Raw genomic sequence first — 18,486 nt, forward strand, 5'->3', positions numbered from 1 at the left:
GGGTTCGAACACAGGCACCTGTCCTCGATCGTCCGTTCCCGGAGCCGCGCCGCCGTCCCCCTTGCAGAGCCAGAAGAACAGAAGCTTGAAGACGAAATCGGCGGCTGAAGACTCCTGTCTTCATTAAGGTAGCGCACAGCACCGCAGCTGTGCGCCATTGCTCCCAGCACACTTACACACTCCGGTCACTGTAGGGTGCAGGGCGCTGGGGGGGGGGCGCCCTGGGCTGCAATTGAAGTACCTTTGGCATAAAAATACATATATACAGTCTGGAACTGTATATATGTAAAAAACCCCGCCAATTTTTTTACATAGAAAGCGGGGCCTTATTCCTCAGCACACCAGCGCCATTTTCTCTTCACAGCTCCGCTGGAAGCAGCTCCCCAGGCTCTCCCCTGCAGTATCCAGGTACAAGACGGGTTAAAAAGAGAGGGGGGCACATAAATTTAGGCGCAAATAAGACATATAAAGCAGCTATTGGGTAAATCACTTATTATCAGTGAAAATCCCTGTGTTATATAGCGCTGTGGTGTGTGCTGGCATACTCTCTCTCTGTCTCCCCAAAGGACTTTGTGGGGTCCTGTCCTCAGTCTGAGCATTCCCTGTGTGTGTGCGATGTGTCGGTACGGCTGTGTCGACATGTTTGATGAGGAAGGCTACGTGGAGGCGGAGCAAGGGCAGATAAGTGTGGTGTCGCCCCCGTCGGGGCCGACACCTGATTGGATGGATATGTGGAAGGTCTTAAATGACAATGTAAACTCCTTACATAAAAGGTTTGATGACGCTGCAGCCTTGGGACAGCCGGGGTCTCAGCCCGCGCCTGCCCAGGCGACTCAGAAACCGTCAGGGGCTCATAAACGCCCTCTATCTCAGATGGTTGACACAGATGTCGACACGGAGTCCGACTCCAGTGTCGACGATGATGAGGCACATTTACAGTCTAAAATGACCAAGGCCATCCGATACATGATTATTGCAATGAAAGATGTATTACACATTTCTGAGATTAACCCTGTTAATACCAAGAGGGTTTATATGTTTGGGGAGAAAAAGCAGCCAGTGACTTTTCCCCCATCTGATGAATTAAATGAATTGTGTGAAGAAGCGTGGAGTTCACCTGATAATAAGATTTTACTTACCGATAAATCTATTTCTCGTAGTCCGTAGTGGATGCTGGGGACTCCGTCAGGACCATGGGGATATAGCGGCTCCGCAGGAGACAGGGCACAATAATAAAAGCTTTAGGATCAGGTGGTGTGCACTGGCTCCTCCCCCTATGACCCTCCTCCAAGCCTCAGTTAGGATACTGTGCCCGGACGAGCGTGCATAATAAGGAAGGATATTGAATCCCGGGTAAGACTCATACCAGCCACACCAATCACACCGTACAACCTGTGATCTGAACCCAGTTAACAGTATGATAACAACGAAGGAGCCTCTGAAAAGATGGCTCACAACAAGAATAACCCGATTTTTGTAACAATAACTATGTACAAGTATTGCAGACAATCCGCACTTGGGATGGGCGCCCAGCATCCACTACGGACTACGAGAAATAGATTTATCGGTAAGTAAAATCTTATTTTCTCTGACGTCCTAGTGGATGCTGGGGACTCCGTCAGGACCATGGGGATTATACCAAAGCTCCCAAACGGGCGGGAGAGTGCGGATGACCCTGCAGCACCGAATGAGAGAACTCCATGTCCTCCTCAGCCAGGGTATCAAATTTGTAGAATTTAGCAAACGTGTTTTCCCCTGACCAAGTAACTGCTCGGCAAAGTTGTAAAGCCGAGACCCCTCGGGCAGTCGCCCAAGATGAGCCCCCTTCCTTTTGGAATGGGCTTTTACCGATTTTGGCTGTGGCAGGCCTGCCACAGAATGTGTAAACTGAATTGTATTACAAATCCAGCGAGCAATCGTCTGCTTAGAAGCAGGAGCACCCATCTTGTTGGGTGCATACAGGCTAAACAGCGAGTCAGATTTTCTGACTCCAGCCTTCCTGGAAACATATTTTTCAGGGCCCTGACAACGTCAAGTAACTTGGAGTCCTCCAAGTCCCTAGTACCCGCAGGTACCACAATAGGTTGGTTCATGTGAAAAACAGAAAACACCTTAAGGAGAAATTGAGGACGAGTCCTCAATTCTGCCCTGTCAGAATGAAAAATTAAGTAAGGGCTTTATATATGATAAAGCCGCCAATTCTGACACACGCCTGGCTGAAGCCAGGGCTAATAGCATCGTCACCTTCCATGTGAGATATTTTAAGTCCACAGTGGTGAGTGGTTCAAACCAATGTGACTTTAGGAAACTCAAAACAACATTGAGATCCCAAGGTGCCACTGGGGCACAAAAGGAGGCTGTATATGCAGTACCCCTTTTACAAACATCTGAACGTCAGGCACTAAAGCCAGTTCTTTCTGGAAGAAATTCGACAGGACCGAAATTTGAACCTTAATGGACCCTAATTTTAGGCCCATAGACAGTCCTGTTTTCAGGAAATGTAGGAAACGACCCAGTTGGAATTCCTCTGTAGGGGCCTTCTTGGCCTCACACCACGCAACATATCTTCGCCAAATGCGGTGAAAATGTTTTGCGGTTACATCCTTCCTGTCTTCGACCAGGGTAGGGATGACTTCATCTGGAATGCCCTTTCAGGATCCGGCGTTCAACCGCCATGCCGTCAAACGCGGCCGCGGTAAGTCTTGGAACAGACAAGGCCCCTGCTGGAGCAGGTCCTTTCTTAAAGGTAGAAGCCACGGGTCTTCCGTGAACATCTCTTGAAGTTTCGGGTACCAAGTCCTTCTTGGCCAATCCGGAACCACGAGTATCATTCTTACTCATCTCCCTCTTATGATTCTCAGTACTTTTTGTATGAGAGGCATAGGAGGGAACACATACTCTGACTGGTACATCCACAGTGTTACCAGAGCGTCCACCGCTATTGCCTGAGGGTCCCTTGACCTGGCGCAATATCTAGTTTTTTGTTCAGGCGGGACGCCATCATGTCCACCTTTGGTTTTTCACAACGGTTTACAATCATGTGGAAGACTTCCCGATGAAGTCCCCACTCTCCCGGGTGGAGGTCATGCCTGCTGAGGAAGTCTGCTTCCCAGTTTTCCACTCCCGGAATGAACACTGCTGAGAGTGTTATCACATGATTTTTCGCCCAGCGAAGAATCCTTGCAGTTTCTGCCATTTCCCTCCTGCTTCTTGTGCCGCCCTGTCTGTTTACGTGGGCGACTGCCGTGATGTTGTCCCACTGGATCAATACCGGCTGACCTTGAAGCAGAGGTCTTGCTAAGCTTAGAGCATTGTAAATTGCCCTTAGCTCCAGTATATTTATGTGGAGAGAAGTCTCCAGACTCGATCACACTCTCTGGAAATTTTTTCCTTGTGTGACTGCTCCCCAGCCACTCAGGCTGGCATCCGTGGTCACCAGGACCCAGTCCTGAATGCCGAATCTGCGGCCCTTTCATAGATGAGCACTCTGCAGCCACCGCAGAAGAAACACCCTTGTCCTTGGAGACAGGGTTATCCGCTGATGCATCTGAAGATGCGATCCGGACCATTTTTCCAGCAGATCCCACGTAAAGGTTCTTGCGTGAAATCTACCGAATGGGATCGCTTTGTAAGAAACCACCATTTTTCACAGGATCCTTGTGCAATGATGCACTGATACTTTTCCTGGTTTTAGGAGGTTCCTGACTAGCTCGGATAACTCCCTGGCTTTCTTCTCCGGGAGAAAACATCCTTTTCTGGACTGTGTCCAGAATCATCCCTAGGAACAGTAGACGTGTCGTCGGAAAAAACTGCGATTTTGGAATATTTAGAATCCACTCGTGCTGTCGTAGAACTACTTAAGATAGTGCTACTCCGACCTCCAACTGTTCTCTGGACCTTGCCCTTATCAGGAAAGCGTCCATATTTCTTTTAAGAAGAATCATCATTTCGGCCATTACCTTGGTAAAGACCCGGGGTGCCGTGGGCAATCCAAACGGCAGCGTCTGAACTGATAGTGACAGTTCTGTACCACGAACCTGAGGTACCCTTGGTGAGAAGGGCAAATTTGGACATGTAGGTAAGCGTCCCTGATATCCAGTGACACCATATCGTCCCCTTCTTCCTGGTTCGCTATCACTGCTCTGAGTGACTCCATCTTGATTTGAACGCTTGTATGTAAGTGTTCAAATATTTCAGATCTCACCTAGCCGTCTGGCTTCAGTACCACAATATAGTGTGGAATAATACCCCTTCCCTTGTTGTAGAAGGGGTACTTTGATTATCACCTGCTGGGAATACAGCCTGTGAATTGTTCCCAATACTGCCTCCCTGTCGGAGGGAGACGTTGGTAAAGCAGACTTCAGGAACTTGTGAGGGGGAGACGTCTCGAATTTCCAATGTACACCTGGGATACTACGTGTAGGATCCAGGAGTCCACTTGTGAGTGAGCCCACTGCGTGCTGAAACTCTTGAGATGACCCCCTACCGCACCTGAGTCCGCTTGTACGGCCCCAGCGTCATGCTGCGGACTTGGCAGAAGCTGTGGAGGGCTTCTGTTCCTGGGAATGGGCTGCCTGCTGCAGTCTTCTTCCCTTTCCTCTACCCCTGGGCAGATATGACTGGCCCTTTTGCCCGCCTGCCCTTATGGGGACGAAAGGACTGAGACTGAAAAGACTGTGTCCTTTTCTGCTGAGATGTGACTTGGGGTAACAAAAGGTGGATTTTTCAGCTGTTGCCATGGCCACCAGGTCCGATGGACCGCCCCTTTATACGGCAATACTTCCATGTGCCGTCTGGAATCTGCATCACCTGACCACTGTCGTCTGCCAGATATGGACATCACATTTACTCTTGATGCCAGAATGCAAATATCCCTCTGCGCATCTCGCATATATAGAAATGCATCCTTAAAATGCTCTATAGTCAATAAAATCTTGTCCCTGTCAAGGGTATCAATATTTTCAGTCAGGAAATCCGACCAAGCCCCCTCAGCGCTGCACATCCAGGCTGAGGCGATTGCTGGTCGTAGTATAACACCAGTATATGTGTATATACTTTTAGGATATTTTTCAGCTTCCTATCAGCTGGCTCCTTGAGGGCTGCCGTATCTGGAGACGGTAACGCCACTTGTTTTTATAAGCGTGTGAGCGCCTTATTCACCCTAAGGTGTGTTTCCCAACTCGCCCTAACTTCTGGCGGGAAAGGGTATACCGCCAATAATTTTCTATCGGAGGAAACCCACGTATCATCACACACTTCATTTAATTTATCTGATTCAGGAAAAACTACAAGTAGTTTATTCACACCCTACATAATACCCTTATTTGTGGTACTTGTAGTATCAGAAATATGTAACACCTCCTTCATTGCCCTTAACATGAAACGTGTGGCCCTAAAGGAAAATACGTTTGTTTCTTCACCGTCGACACTGGAGTCAGTGTCCGTGTCTGTGTCTGTGTCGACCGACTGAGGTAAATGGGCGTTTTTACAAGCCCCTGACGGTGTCTGAGACGCCTGGACAGGTACTAATTTGTTTGCCGGCCGTCTCATGTCGTCAACCGACCTTACAGCGTGTTGACATTATCACGTAATTCCTAAATAAGCCATCCATTCCAGTGTCGACTCCCTAGAGACTGACATCACCAATACAGGCAATTTGCTCCGCCTCCTCACCAACATCGTCCTCCTACATGTCGACACACACGTACCGACACACAGCACACACACAGGGAATGCTCTGACAGAGGACAGGACCCCACTAGCCCTTTGGGGAGACAGAGGGAGAGTTTGCCAGCACACACCAAAAACGCTATAATTATACAGGGACAACCCCTTATACAAGTGTTTTCCCTTATAGCATTTTTATATATGTAATCATATCGCCAAATAAGTGCCCCCCCTCTCTGTTTTAACCCTGTTTCTGTAGTGCAGTGCAGGGGAGAGCCTGGGAGCCTTCCTCACAGCAGAGCTGAGCAGGAAAATGGCGCCGTGTGCTGAGGAGAATAGGCCCCGCCCCCTTTTCGGCGGGCTCTTCTCCCGGAGTTTGTGAGATCTGGCAGGGGTTAAATACATCCATATAGCCTCAAGGGCTATATGTGATGTATTTTAGCCATAAAAAGGTATTATACATTGCTGCCCAGGGCGCCCCCCCCAGCGCCCTGCACCCTCAGTGACAGTTGGTGACTGTTGGTGAAGTGTGCTGACAACAATGGCGCACAGCTGCAGTGCTGTGCGCTACCTTATGAAGACTGAAAGTCTTCTGCCGCCTGTTTCTGGACCTCTGGACCTCTTCAACTTCGGCATCTGCAAGGGGGGTCGGCGGCACGGCTCCGGGACGAACCCCAGGGTGAGACCTGTGTTCCGACTCCCTCTGGAGCTAATGGTGTCCAGTAGCCTAAGAAGCAAATCCATCCTGCACGCAGGTGAGTTTTCTTCTCTCCCCTAAGTCCCTCGTAGCAGTGAGCCTGTTGCCAGCAGGACTCACTGAAAATAAAAAACCTAACAAAACTTTTACTCTAAGCAGCTCTTTAGGAGAGCCACCTAGATTGCACCCTTCTCGGCCGGGCACAAAAATCTAACTGAGGCTTGGAGGAGGGTCATAGGGGGAGGAGCCAGTGCACACCACCTGATCCTAAAGCTTTTATTATTGTGCCCTGTCTCCTGCGGAGCCGCTATATCCCCATGGTCCTGACGGAGTCCCCAGCATCCACTAGGACGTCAGAGAAAAGAAATTAGTGATTTCTAAGAGGTTACTGATGGCGTTCCCTTTCCCGCCAACGGACAGGTTACGTTGGGAAACATCCCCTAGGGTGGACAAGGCGCTGACACGCTTATCTAAAAAGGTGGCCCTGCTGTCTCAGGATACGGCCGCCCTAAAGGAGCCTGCGGATAGAAAGCAGGAAGCTATCCTGAAGTCAGTATATACACACTCTGGTACTCTACTGAGACCTGCTATTGCTTCAGCCTGGATGTGTAGTGCTTTAGCAGCGTGGACAGATACTCTGTTAGACGACATAGATTCCCTCGACAGAGATACTGTTTTGCTAACCCTGGGCCATATCAAAGACGTCGTCTTATATATGCGGGATGCTCAGAGGGACATTTGCCTGCTGGGCTCTAGAATTAATGCAATGTCCATTTCTGCCAGGAGGGTCTTATGGACTCGCCAATGGACAGGAGATGCTGATTCTAAAAAACACATGGAGGTTTTGCCTTATAAGGGTGAGGAATTGTTTGGGGACGGTCTGTCGGACCTCGTGTCTACAGCGACAGCTGGAAAGTCGACTTTCTTGCCTCAGGTTTCCTCACAGCCTAAGAAAGCACCGTATTATCAAATGCAGTCCTTTCGTTCCCAAAAGGCAAGAGGGTCAGGGGCGCATCCTTTCTTGCCAGAGGCAGGGGTAGAGGTAAGAAGCTGCACCATGCAGCCAGTTCCCAGGAACAAAAGTCCTCCCCTGCTTCCACTAAGTCCACCGCATGACGTTGGGGCTCCACAGGCGGAGCCAGGTGCGGTGGGGGCGCGTCTCCGAAACTTCAGTAGCCAGTGGGTTCGCTCACAGGTGGATCTCTGGGCTATACAAATTGTATCTCAGGGATACAAGCTGGAATTCGAAGCGAGTCCCCCCTGCCGTTACCTCAAATCAGCCTTGCCAGCTTCCCCCATGGAAAGGCAATTCACAAGCTGTACCTCCAGCAAGTGATTGTCAGGGTCCCCCTCCTTCAACAGGGAAGGGGTTACTCTTCCACAATGTTTGTGGTACCGAAACCGGACGGTTCGGTGAGACCCATTCTGAATTTAAAATCCTTGAACACTTATATAAAGAAATTCAAGTTCAAAATGGAATCACTCAGAGCGGTTATTGCAAGCCTGGAAGAGGGGGATTTTATGGTGTCGCTGGACATCAAAGATGCTTACTTGCATGTCCCCATTTACCCACCTCACCAGGAGTACCTCAGATTTGTGGTACAGGACTGTCATTACCAATTCCAGACGTTGCCGTTTGGCCTGTCCACGGCACCGAGAATATTTACCAAGGTAATGGCCGAAATGATGATACTCCTTCGGCAGAAGGGAGTTATAATTATCCCATACTTGGACGATCTCCTCATAAAGGCGAGGTCCAGGGAGCAGTTGTTGATCAGCGTAGCACTCTCTCAGGAAGTGTTGCAACAGCACGGCTGGATTCTGAATGTTCCAAATTCGCAGCTGATTCCTACGACGCGTCTGCTTTTCCTAGGCATGATTCTGGACACAGAACAGAAGAAGGTGTTTCTCCCGGTGGAGAAGGCCCAGGAATTAGCATCTCTGGTCAGGGACCTCCTGAAACCAAAACAGGTATCGGTGCATCACTGCACGCGAGTCCTGGGAAAGATGGTGGCTTCATACGAAGCCATTCCCTTCGGCAGGTTCCATGCGAGGATCTTTCAGTGGGAATTGTTGGACAAGTGGTCCGGATCGCATCTTCAGATGCATCGGCTGATCACCCTGTCCCCAAGGGCCAGGGTGTCTCTTCTGTGGTGGCTGCAGAGTGCTGACCTTCTCGAGGGCCGCAGGTTCGGCATACAGGACTGGGTCCTGGTGACCACGGATGCAAGCCTCCGAGGATGGGGGGCAGTCACTCAGGGAAGAAACTTCCAAGGGCTGTGGTCAAGTTTTGAGACTTCTCTACACATAAATATACTGGAATTAAGGGCCATTTACAACGCCCTGAGTCAAGCAGAGCCCCTGCTTCAAAACCGGCCAGTGCTGATTCAGTCAGACAACATCACGGCAGTCGCCCATGTAAACCGCCAGGGCGGCACAAGAAGCAGGATGGCAATGGCGGAAGCCACAAAGATTCTTCGATGGGCGGAGAATCACGTGCAAGCACTGTCAGCAGTGTTCATTCCGGGAGTGGACAACTGGGAAGCAGACTTCCTCAGCAGACACGACCTCCACCCGGGAGAGTGGGGACTTCATCAAGAAGTCTTCCAACTGATTGCAAACCGATGGGAACTGCCACAGGTGGACATGATGGCATCCCGCCTCAACAAAAAGCTAAAAAGATATTGCGCCAGGTCAAGGGACCCTCAGGCGATAGCTGTGGACGCCCTAGTGACACCGAGGGTGTACCAGTCGGTATATGTGTTTCCTCCTCTTCCTCTCATACCCAAGGTACTGAGAATAGTAAGAAAGAGAGGAATAAGAACAATACTCATTGTTCCGGACTGGCCAAGAAGGACTTGGTACCCGGAACTGCAAGAAATGCGCACAGAGGACCCATGGCCTCTGCCTCTCAGACAGGACCTGCTGCAACAAGGGCCCTGTCTGTTCCAAGACTTACCGCGGCTGCGTTTGACGGCATGGCGGTTGAACGCCGGATCCTAGCGGAAAAAGGCATTCCGGATGAAGTTATTCCTACGCTGATAAAGGCTAGGAAAGACGTGACAGCAAAGCATTATCACCGTATATGGCGGAAATATGTTGCTTGGTGTGAGGCCAGGAAGGCCCCTACAGAGGAATTCCAACTGGGTCGTTTCCTGCAATTCCTACAGTCAGGGGTGACTATGGGCCTAAAATTGGGGTCCATAAAGGTCCAGATTTCGGCCCTATCCATTTTCTTTCAAAAAGAACTGGCTTCACTGTCTGAGGTTCAGACATTTGTTAAGGGAGTGCTGCATATTCAGCCCTCTTTTGCGCCACCAGTGGCACCCTGGGATCTTAACGTTGTGTTGGATTTCCTGAAATCCCACTGGATTGAGCCACTTAAGACCGTGGAACTAAAGTATCTCACGTGGAAAGTGGTCATGCTGTTGGCCTTAGCGTCGGCTAGGCGTGTGTCGGAATTGGCGGATTTGTCATGTAAAAGCCCATATCTGATCTTCCATATGGACAGGGCAGAATTGAGGACTCGTCCCCAATTTCTCCCAAAGGTGGTGTCATCGTTTCATTTGAACCAACCTATTGTGGTGCCTGCGGCTACTCGGGACTTGGAGGACTCCAAGTTGCTGGACGTAGTCAGGGCTTTGAAAATATATGTTTCCAGAACGGCTGGAGTCAGGAAGACTGACTCGCTGTTTATCTTGCATGCATCCAACAAGCTGGGTGCTCCTGCTTCAAAGCAAACTATTGCTCGCTGGATCTGTAGCACGATTCAGCAGGCTCATTCTGCGGCTGGATTGCCGCATCCAAAATCAGTAAAAGCCCATTCCACAAGGAAGGTGGGCTCTTCTTGGGCGGCTGCCCGAGGGGTCTCGGCTTTACAGCTTTGCCGAGCGGCTACTTGGTCGGGTTCAAACACATTTGCAAAATTCTACAAGTTTGATACCCTGGCTGAGGAGGACCTTGTGTTTGCTCATTCGGTGCTGCAGAGTCATCCGCACTCTCCCGCCCGTTTGGGAACTTTGGTATAATCCCCATGGTCCTTACGGAGTTCCCAGCATCCACTAGGACGTCAGAGAAAATAAGAATTTACTCACCGGTAATTCTATTTCTCGTAGTCCGTAGTGGATGCTGGGCGCCCGTCCCAAATGCGGACTTTCTGCAATACGTGTATATAGTTATTGCTTAACTAAGGGTTATTGTTATGAGCCATCCGTTGAGTGAGGCTCAGTTGTTGTTCATACTGTTAACTGGGTAAAGTTATCACAAGTTGTACGGTGTGATTGGTGTGGCTGGAATGAGTCTTACCCTGGATTCAAAATTTCCTTTCCTTGTAATGTCAGCTCTTCCGGGCACAGTTTCCCTAACTGAGGTCTGGAGGAGGGGCATAGAGGGAGGAGCCAGTGCACACCAGATAGTACCTAATCTTTTCTTTAGAGTGCCCAGTCTCCTGCGGAGCCCGTCTATTCCCCATGGTCCTTACGGAGTTCCCAGCATCCACTACGGACTACGAGAAATAGAATTACCGGTGAGCAGTGGCGTCACAAGGGGGGTGCGGGGGGTGCGGCCCGCTCCCGGGTGTCACCCGCCGAGGGGTGACACCAAAATGCCGGCTCCTGCAGAGTGACAGAAGCCGAGTGCTGCACTGTTATATTATGTGCAGCACTCGGCTCCTGTCACTTTGTAGGAGCCAGCACTGCAGGGACAGCACCTCCCGAGAGTCATCCCTCAACTCCCACACCCCCCAGTGAAAAAAAAAACGGGTGTCGGGACGTGAAGCCCCGCCCCTCCGCAAAGCCCCGCCCCCTTTGCGTGCCTGCAATGGTTTAAAAACGGGTTCCGCCCGCGAAGCCCCGCCCCTCTATTTAAGCCCTGCCCATTCCCGTGAAGCCCCGCCCCTTTTATCCTCGCTGCCGCACCGGGTGTCACAGAGGTGAGTGACGCCTCTGCCGGTGAGTAAATTCTTATTTTGTATCTTGGGGTGTAGCTGGTCTGACGCGTTTCGCTGGGGCGGTTCCCACCTTTTTCAAAGGTGTCCTGCTGGTGTAGGTATTGGGGTATTTATACCTAAAACAATATGGCTGCTGATTATTGCATCTGTGATTCTATTTCACTTCAGCTTGCATTCATATATTAAAACACACATTTCTAAATCATAAAAGGAGGCAAACCTATATATACATTACAAATTACTAATATATAAGGAAAATTTCATATATTTTCATTCATTTTCATCTTCTTGATTTTATAGTAGTATCTTATAGTAGTCATGTGACCCTGACACTCTCTGGTCACATGATATATACATAACAGCTTTGGATAAATAATCCATTGGAAACAGGAATACATAAAGACCATTGCTATACATGGATATACCATTTAGGAATCTGTAGAGAAAAATTATAGACCATCTGTTTATATATTTTTTATATTGCAGATAGTGCTTCAAAACAAACAGTGTCTTCCGATCTTACCAGTCACATGATCGGATAGTTACAAAATTAAATGAACGAGGGAAAAATCTAATTCTAGTTTGTAATGTACCTATATCTCAAACCCTTAATTACTCTATATATAGAAAAAAACACATTTATTTTTATTAATAAATTTAATGAATTAAATTTCACTTCACTTGTTCTGAATTTCTTTCCTCAAAGAAGCGCAGTGTTTTCTTTCTATGGCAACATAGTGTAGGAAGTCTGCCATGAAAGGTGGGAACAATAGAAAATACAAACTCAGAGGGCCACCTGTTGGACAGCCCTGAAACTGCACTAAGAAGAAAGATCTGATTTCTTGGAACTGCTGTCACAGCCAAAAAAGACATATGGTTCTGTTTCTGTACAGATGTCGCATCAGCAGTGTGCTATGTAGCAAGACCCATTGGCACAAATTACTTTCTTGCAATCTGTGTTAGTGTGTGTGTCGCCAATATAGCTTAGCCCTTTTGCTAAGTGGCCTGCTGTCTCACAGGTTCTGGCATACCAGAGATGAAGACAATCCTGCGTGGTGTGGTACTTAAGGAATATCTTACCCTGAAAACATTCATTGCCAAAGTGATTGGTCTGACTTGTGCCCTCGGGAGTGGAATGCCACTAGGAAAAGAAGTGAGTATGGGATCCCTTCACAGGGGATTTGTAAATCTTTTCCATTTCATATGTTTCTATCAGGAGACCAGCCATGTTTATTGGTTATGCTCACATCCATCCATCTATCTATCTATCTATCTATCTATCTATCTATCTATCTATCTATCTATCTATCTATCTATCTATCTATTAATATATATGCATACATACACATACACACATGTATTTCAGAAGGTATGTCCCATCTCCTCCTCAAAGTGCACGCAGTGGAAGCATGGGCGCACGCCCCAATGACTCCCACTGCGGGAGACTCTAAACAGATTTAGGAGTTGAGAGCCACACTTCAGTATAGACATCACCACCCAATTAAATGATTTGCCTCTGACAGGTGGGTTGGTCCAAAACAATGAACAGATTGCAAAAAATAAATAAAAAAAATTGCCTCTCAGCAGTCCTCGGCCTTGAAGCCTAAGCAGGTAGTAGACAAACCCAATACCCACCACCTCGTTTCTAGGTTGTTTTTAGACCATTAAATTGATGTTTTGCAAATGCTGTATTTATTTATTAGAAATCCCTCAAAACCGATCTTTAGTAAAATATCCAAAAGCTTCATTAGTGAGATGTCTGCGGTGTGGTCTTGTATATACTACGTATACACAGGGCTGTTTCTAGCCAATTTGGCTCCCAGTGCGAGATTTAAAAATGCGCCCCCCCATGACATAAAAAAATGTGCCCCCCCCTAGATAAAAAAAACCTGCGCTCCCGGCAAGGGGGCGTGGCCTCATCTAAATGGGTGTGGCCTCGTCTGAAAAGACTACCTCACAATCCAGTTTTTGACCCTGCTCCAACAGATCACGACCACCACAGGAAAAAAAAATTCTACCATATTAAGCCCCACACAGTAATGCCCACTGCACCATATTATGCCACACACCGCAATGCCCTTGATACATTAAATCCCCACACTAGGGCAGGCAAGAGTCCCCATTTCACACATTACGGCAGGTGTGACCCATTTTACACATTGAGAGAGAGAGAGAATACTTACAGAGCCGATTACCGCGTCATTCCGTGAAACTCCGCCCCCCGAGCGGGTTACTAGGGGATAAATAGGAGGGGGAAGCAGGGAGCCACAGTTAGTGCCGCGGCGGGCGCCCAGTGCGGTTGCACTGCTTGCCTGCCCCAAGAATTGGCCCTGCGTATACATTTCTCCCTTTCAGACAGCCATTGCTCGGATAAATGTAAAACTGTTACATATTTTCCTTTATTTTATGTAATGATACAAGATGCAGAGTCTGCTGTGATGCCTCAATTAAGAATGAAAATCCAGATCACAAAGCGAATGTGCATTATTATAAAGTACTTAGTCATCAGCAATAATTTAATTACTACATCTGACCCTCATTTGAGATGCAAATGGTTTCTTAATGAGTTACAGCAAACCTTAAGGCTGCACATTATGTTTGACTGACTCCTGATCCTGTCCTGACATATTATGTGTTTGTATATAATTTATATGTTTATCCTGAAATCTGATTACTTGCAAAATAACAATGTTTGTTTTATTTTGAGCTAAATGTGTTTCAGTCAGCAATCTGCCAGCGTAGCACATGCAGTCCCTCATGTATCAGGGAGCGCATTGGAACTGACATTTCTCTTATCTCCTCAGGGCCCGTTTGTGCATGTTGCCAGTATGTGCGCTGCTCTGCTCAGCAAGTTCATGTCTCTGTTTGGTGGAATCTATGAAGTGAGTACATAAGGTGATCCTGCCTTGTGGTTCTGTCATATGTGTAGAAGAGTATGGCTCTCTCTGGTTTATCTTTCTCATTGGAAATGAGACAGGAGGCTGGCATGGCTGATTACGTGTTGTGATTTAGTGTGTGACAGTCTGTCAAGCTCGTGTGCCAGTGTATTTCTCAATTTGTTTACTGGTCTGTCGCCATTTGAGTCAGTTCCTAAGGAAGGCCTAGATCTTCCTGCGTGGCTGGCTGTTTATTGTAGCAAGGAGTAGTTGCGCTGTCTGTATTGTAGTAAAGAACAATTTATTTTTGTACTGCTAGATTTCTAATGGCGGTCTGATGTGTGTACCTGAATTCTCATACCTTCCTGTTACCCATTCTATACTATTGTCAGGGGAAATGTGCCTAACGTCAGACTGTCCCTCAACATAAAAGTTTATGTTGCAACCGTTTTGTATTGTTCAGTTTTTCTTTCCTTTTTTTTTTTGTTTTCCTTAGTAAATTGTGCTCACTGTAGCATAGAAGACTACAATGGTTCAGTGCTGTGTTCACTGTTGCTGTACAGGACTATACAACACTCCATGCTTCATCAGTGAGTTGCAGTCTTGTAGTGCTGTGTTCACTCTCATAGTGCAGGTCTTTATTACAGTCCAGTGCATGATTTCCTGTGTTTTGTTGTGTTGTACTACAGGAATGTGCAATATACCTGTGCTTTTCTGTCACAGAGATGTATAGGACTGTTACATACACTCATGTCCTTTTTTGTTGGTCAGTTATTTGATACAATGTTCTGTGTTCATGCTGAAAGGAGAGGACTATAGTATTGTCCATTCACTTGTCAGCGAGTTGCTGTCTTACTCTGCAGTTTACACCTTTATATTACAGGGCTAGATAACAGTACATTGTATTTTCTAGGCTCTTTACAATGCTCCTAACATTTTGTTCTAACTCACTAGAATGAGTCTCGTAACATTGAGATGTTGGCTGCAGCCTGTGCTGTTGGAGTTGGATGCTGCTTTGCTGCCCCCATTGGAGGTAAGAGTATGTGTGGGTAGTGAGGATATGGAAGAAGAACAGGTTGTGTGAAGGACTCTTGAAATAGGTTTAAGTGAATTGTAAGTGAGGGGGCCCAGAGGTTATAATGAAAGTGTTCTTAAATTGTATGCGTGGGATTCACCTAATTCTATAGTTATGTAATGATCAGTTTGAGAAACATACTTAAATCCACAAAGTTTAACTATTAACTAATTTCTCCTTATTTCCTATTGGTTCCCTAGAAGGGAGACCATTCCACTGTGATGTCCAGTAAGTGTGTGATTGGCTTAATTAATATCCCTAAAGAAACCATGATAGACTGCATTTATACTATGCATAGCTTATCACTGCTGCACAGTATTATCACTAAGTTATAGCCTTGTCTGTTATTCTCAGAAACAGTGGCATAACTAGAGGCTCCTGGCCACTGTCAAACATCTAAATCCCTACTACAAAGCCCTAATGACCAGCATAATATAAATCTGTCCAGTATATATTAAAGTTCCTAAAGTCTAGTAAGTAATCTCCCATTATCTGGTACATTGTATAGACCACTAGTACATCACTTCTTACTGATATTATACAGTCAATACAGCTTTTAATTCATTGAAACTGAATACTTTTAATGAATTAATAGTGAATAAGTCTAGCACTATACCCCTTTTCCGCAAAAAAAAAAACTGGTCAGACCTGGATAATTGAACACTCACAGCAGCTTGAAGCCCCATTTACACTGCAGGCTGAACCAGGGTTAGTGGTGGGTCTTCGTCTGCTGGCGTTTGGAGATGGTATCATCTCCAGGCACCAGTGTCCAGCTCTCCATAGGCTTTTAATGGGACACTGCAGCCTTATCCGGATCCTTCTCAGTTCTGAACGTGGTAGCTAACTGGGTCAGATTCCCGGATCACTAGATCCAGGTTATTTTTCAAGGACCCGTTTCAACTTCGCAGTGACCCGGGTAGACTGGGCAATAAGCCAGGTTATTGCAGCAGTGGAAAAGGGGTATTAGAAACAGTCCGTGCTAACAGGCTAGTGTTTTAGTTTCTGTGTACTCCAGTTATATGACACAGCTGCCATTAAGGGAGGTACCAATTAGGCAGCTTGTAACTGTGACTGACTGGTCCAAATTACTATTGGCAGTCCGGAGTTGGAGAGTGAAAAGAACATCCTAGGGACATTTGATAGTTGCGGCTAGTATTGCAACTGGATCTTGGTGTCTCTGGCCTCGATTGTGACTACTATGACCTCTCCTGCTACACTTATGCATAAATAAATAGATGAAGAGAGGTTATATAAGACTAACCTGCTTTCAGTGCCCTCGTTAAAACCAGGTTGACCTACACACCAATTGTAAAAACAGAGATTGCCTTCACATTACACAGATAACATTTTCTTCCTTTCAGTCTCACTTTAGTGATTACACATTTTATTTTTGTAACCTTGATTAATACTTACGAAATAGCATGCCCCCGAAACATATTTTGCCAGGGTCTGTTTAATAGCCATTAGTGTGTTTTCCCTTCGTTCTAGAGACTTGCAAAGCCATAATGATTCAATTTGCATGAATGTGAAAACGTCTGGAAGGATGTACGGCTTAAGATAACCATTACTGGGTTCTGTTCCAACAGATGATTACTTTGGGTATAAGAAAACAGACACAACACTGACTTACCATCTCACATAGTGCCGTTGCACAACCTGCAGGCAAATAATCAGTATTTTGTTACATTCTATCTGTTTTGGCCCATGGGCAAACAAATATGACCTCTTTACAGAGATTGCTTTTTACTATATTGGGAGGGAGATGAGAAATATAAGAGAGAAAATGGTATCTGGCAGATTTACGCTTTGTGTGCTGATGCATGTACATTTTACTTACGCTAATCACTTTTACCCATCTAGGAGTCCTGTTTAGCATTGAGGTCACCTCCACATTTTTTGCTGTACGAAATTACTGGCGTGGTTTCTTTGCTGCAACCTTTAGTGCTTTCATATTCAGAGTCCTCGCTGTGTGGAACAAAGATGAAGGTAAACATGACCACTATTTATGGGATAGTCAGAGGAGGCAGTATGCCCTGTAACACCATGTGTTTTTAAAGATGAAAGTAGGTATCTGTATTATAACCCTAGTATGACTTAAATGGCTTAATTTGAGTTTGATGCACTTTGGTCCCTGAATCTATGCTGGGCTGTAATTAGGTCTGTACGTTGACCAGCCCTAGAACAAAAATAATGGAGTTGCAGGATATTAGTGTTGGAGGTAATAGGAGTACAATTAAGGGCTTAGAGAACATCGATTTCTATTCTTGCCGGATGCACTAACATTTCTAGTCATTGCTCTGACTATGGGGGTAATTCTAAGGTGATCGCAGCAGCAAGTTTGTTAGTAATTGGGCAAAACCATGTGCACTGCAGGGGGGGCAGATGTAACATTTGCAGAGAGAGTTAGATTTGGGTGGGTTATTTTGTTTCTGTGCAGGGTAAATACTGGCTGCTTTATTTTTACACTGCAATTTAGATTTCGGTTTGAACACACCCCACCAAAATCTAACTCTCTCTGCACATGTTATATCTGCCCCACCTGCAGTGCACATGGTTTTGTTCGTCTGCTAACAAATGTGCTGCTGCGATCAACTCAGAATTAGGCCCTATGGGGGTAATTCCAAGTTGATCGCAGCAGGAAATTTTTTAGCAGTTGGGCAAAACCATGTGCACTGCAGGGGGGGGGCAGATATAACATTTGCAGAGAGAGTTAGATTTGGGTGGGTTATTTTGTTTCTGTGCAGGGTAAATACTGACTGCTTTATTTTTACCTCAATTTAGATTTCAGTTTGAACACACCCCACCCAAATCTAACTCTCTCTGCACATGTTATATCGGCCCCCCCCTGCAGTGCACATGGTTTTGCCCAACTGCTAAAAAAATTCCTGCTGCGATCAACTTGGAATTACCCCCCATATGCATAAATATCCTGTCACAAAAATTGTGCATTTATGTGTGTATGTTGAGTTGCAAATAAGCATCCCATCATGCCCTAAGCCAGGGGTGGGGAACCTCAGGCCCGAGGGCCGTATAAGGCCCTCAAAGCCACTTGATCCGGCCTGGCCAGGCTCACCTAAACGAGAGGAGATGCTGAGCGCCTGCTGAGATTTTACCACCAGCGGGCGCCCAGCTCAGCAGCAGCCGGAGGCAGGAGCTCACTCTTGAGCTCCAGCTTCTGGCTCAGGCAGTGTACGTGTGGCTGTGCGGCACTATGGGAGAGACG

At 46.9% G+C, this 18,486-nt stretch overlaps 1 protein-coding gene across 4 annotated transcripts in view; it reads left to right on the top strand.

Moving 5' to 3' along the window:
- CLCN2 (chloride voltage-gated channel 2) overlaps positions 1-18,486 on the top strand; it is a 251,259-nt gene that overhangs the window by 134,441 nt on the left and 98,332 nt on the right. For all 4 annotated transcript variants that reach the window (XM_063916600.1, XM_063916602.1, XM_063916604.1 and 1 more), the window contains 4 exons: positions 12,332-12,465; positions 14,117-14,194; positions 15,143-15,221; positions 17,124-17,249. In XM_063916600.1, the coding sequence (XP_063772670.1) occupies positions 12,332-12,465; positions 14,117-14,194; positions 15,143-15,221; positions 17,124-17,249 (417 nt within the window). The remainder of the gene's footprint in view (positions 1-12,331; positions 12,466-14,116; positions 14,195-15,142; positions 15,222-17,123; positions 17,250-18,486) is intronic.

The sequence above is a fragment of the Pseudophryne corroboree genome, chromosome 4 (assembly GCF_028390025.1).
Source record: "Pseudophryne corroboree isolate aPseCor3 chromosome 4, aPseCor3.hap2, whole genome shotgun sequence".
In the NCBI taxonomy this organism is placed as follows: domain Eukaryota; kingdom Metazoa; phylum Chordata; class Amphibia; order Anura; family Myobatrachidae; genus Pseudophryne; species Pseudophryne corroboree.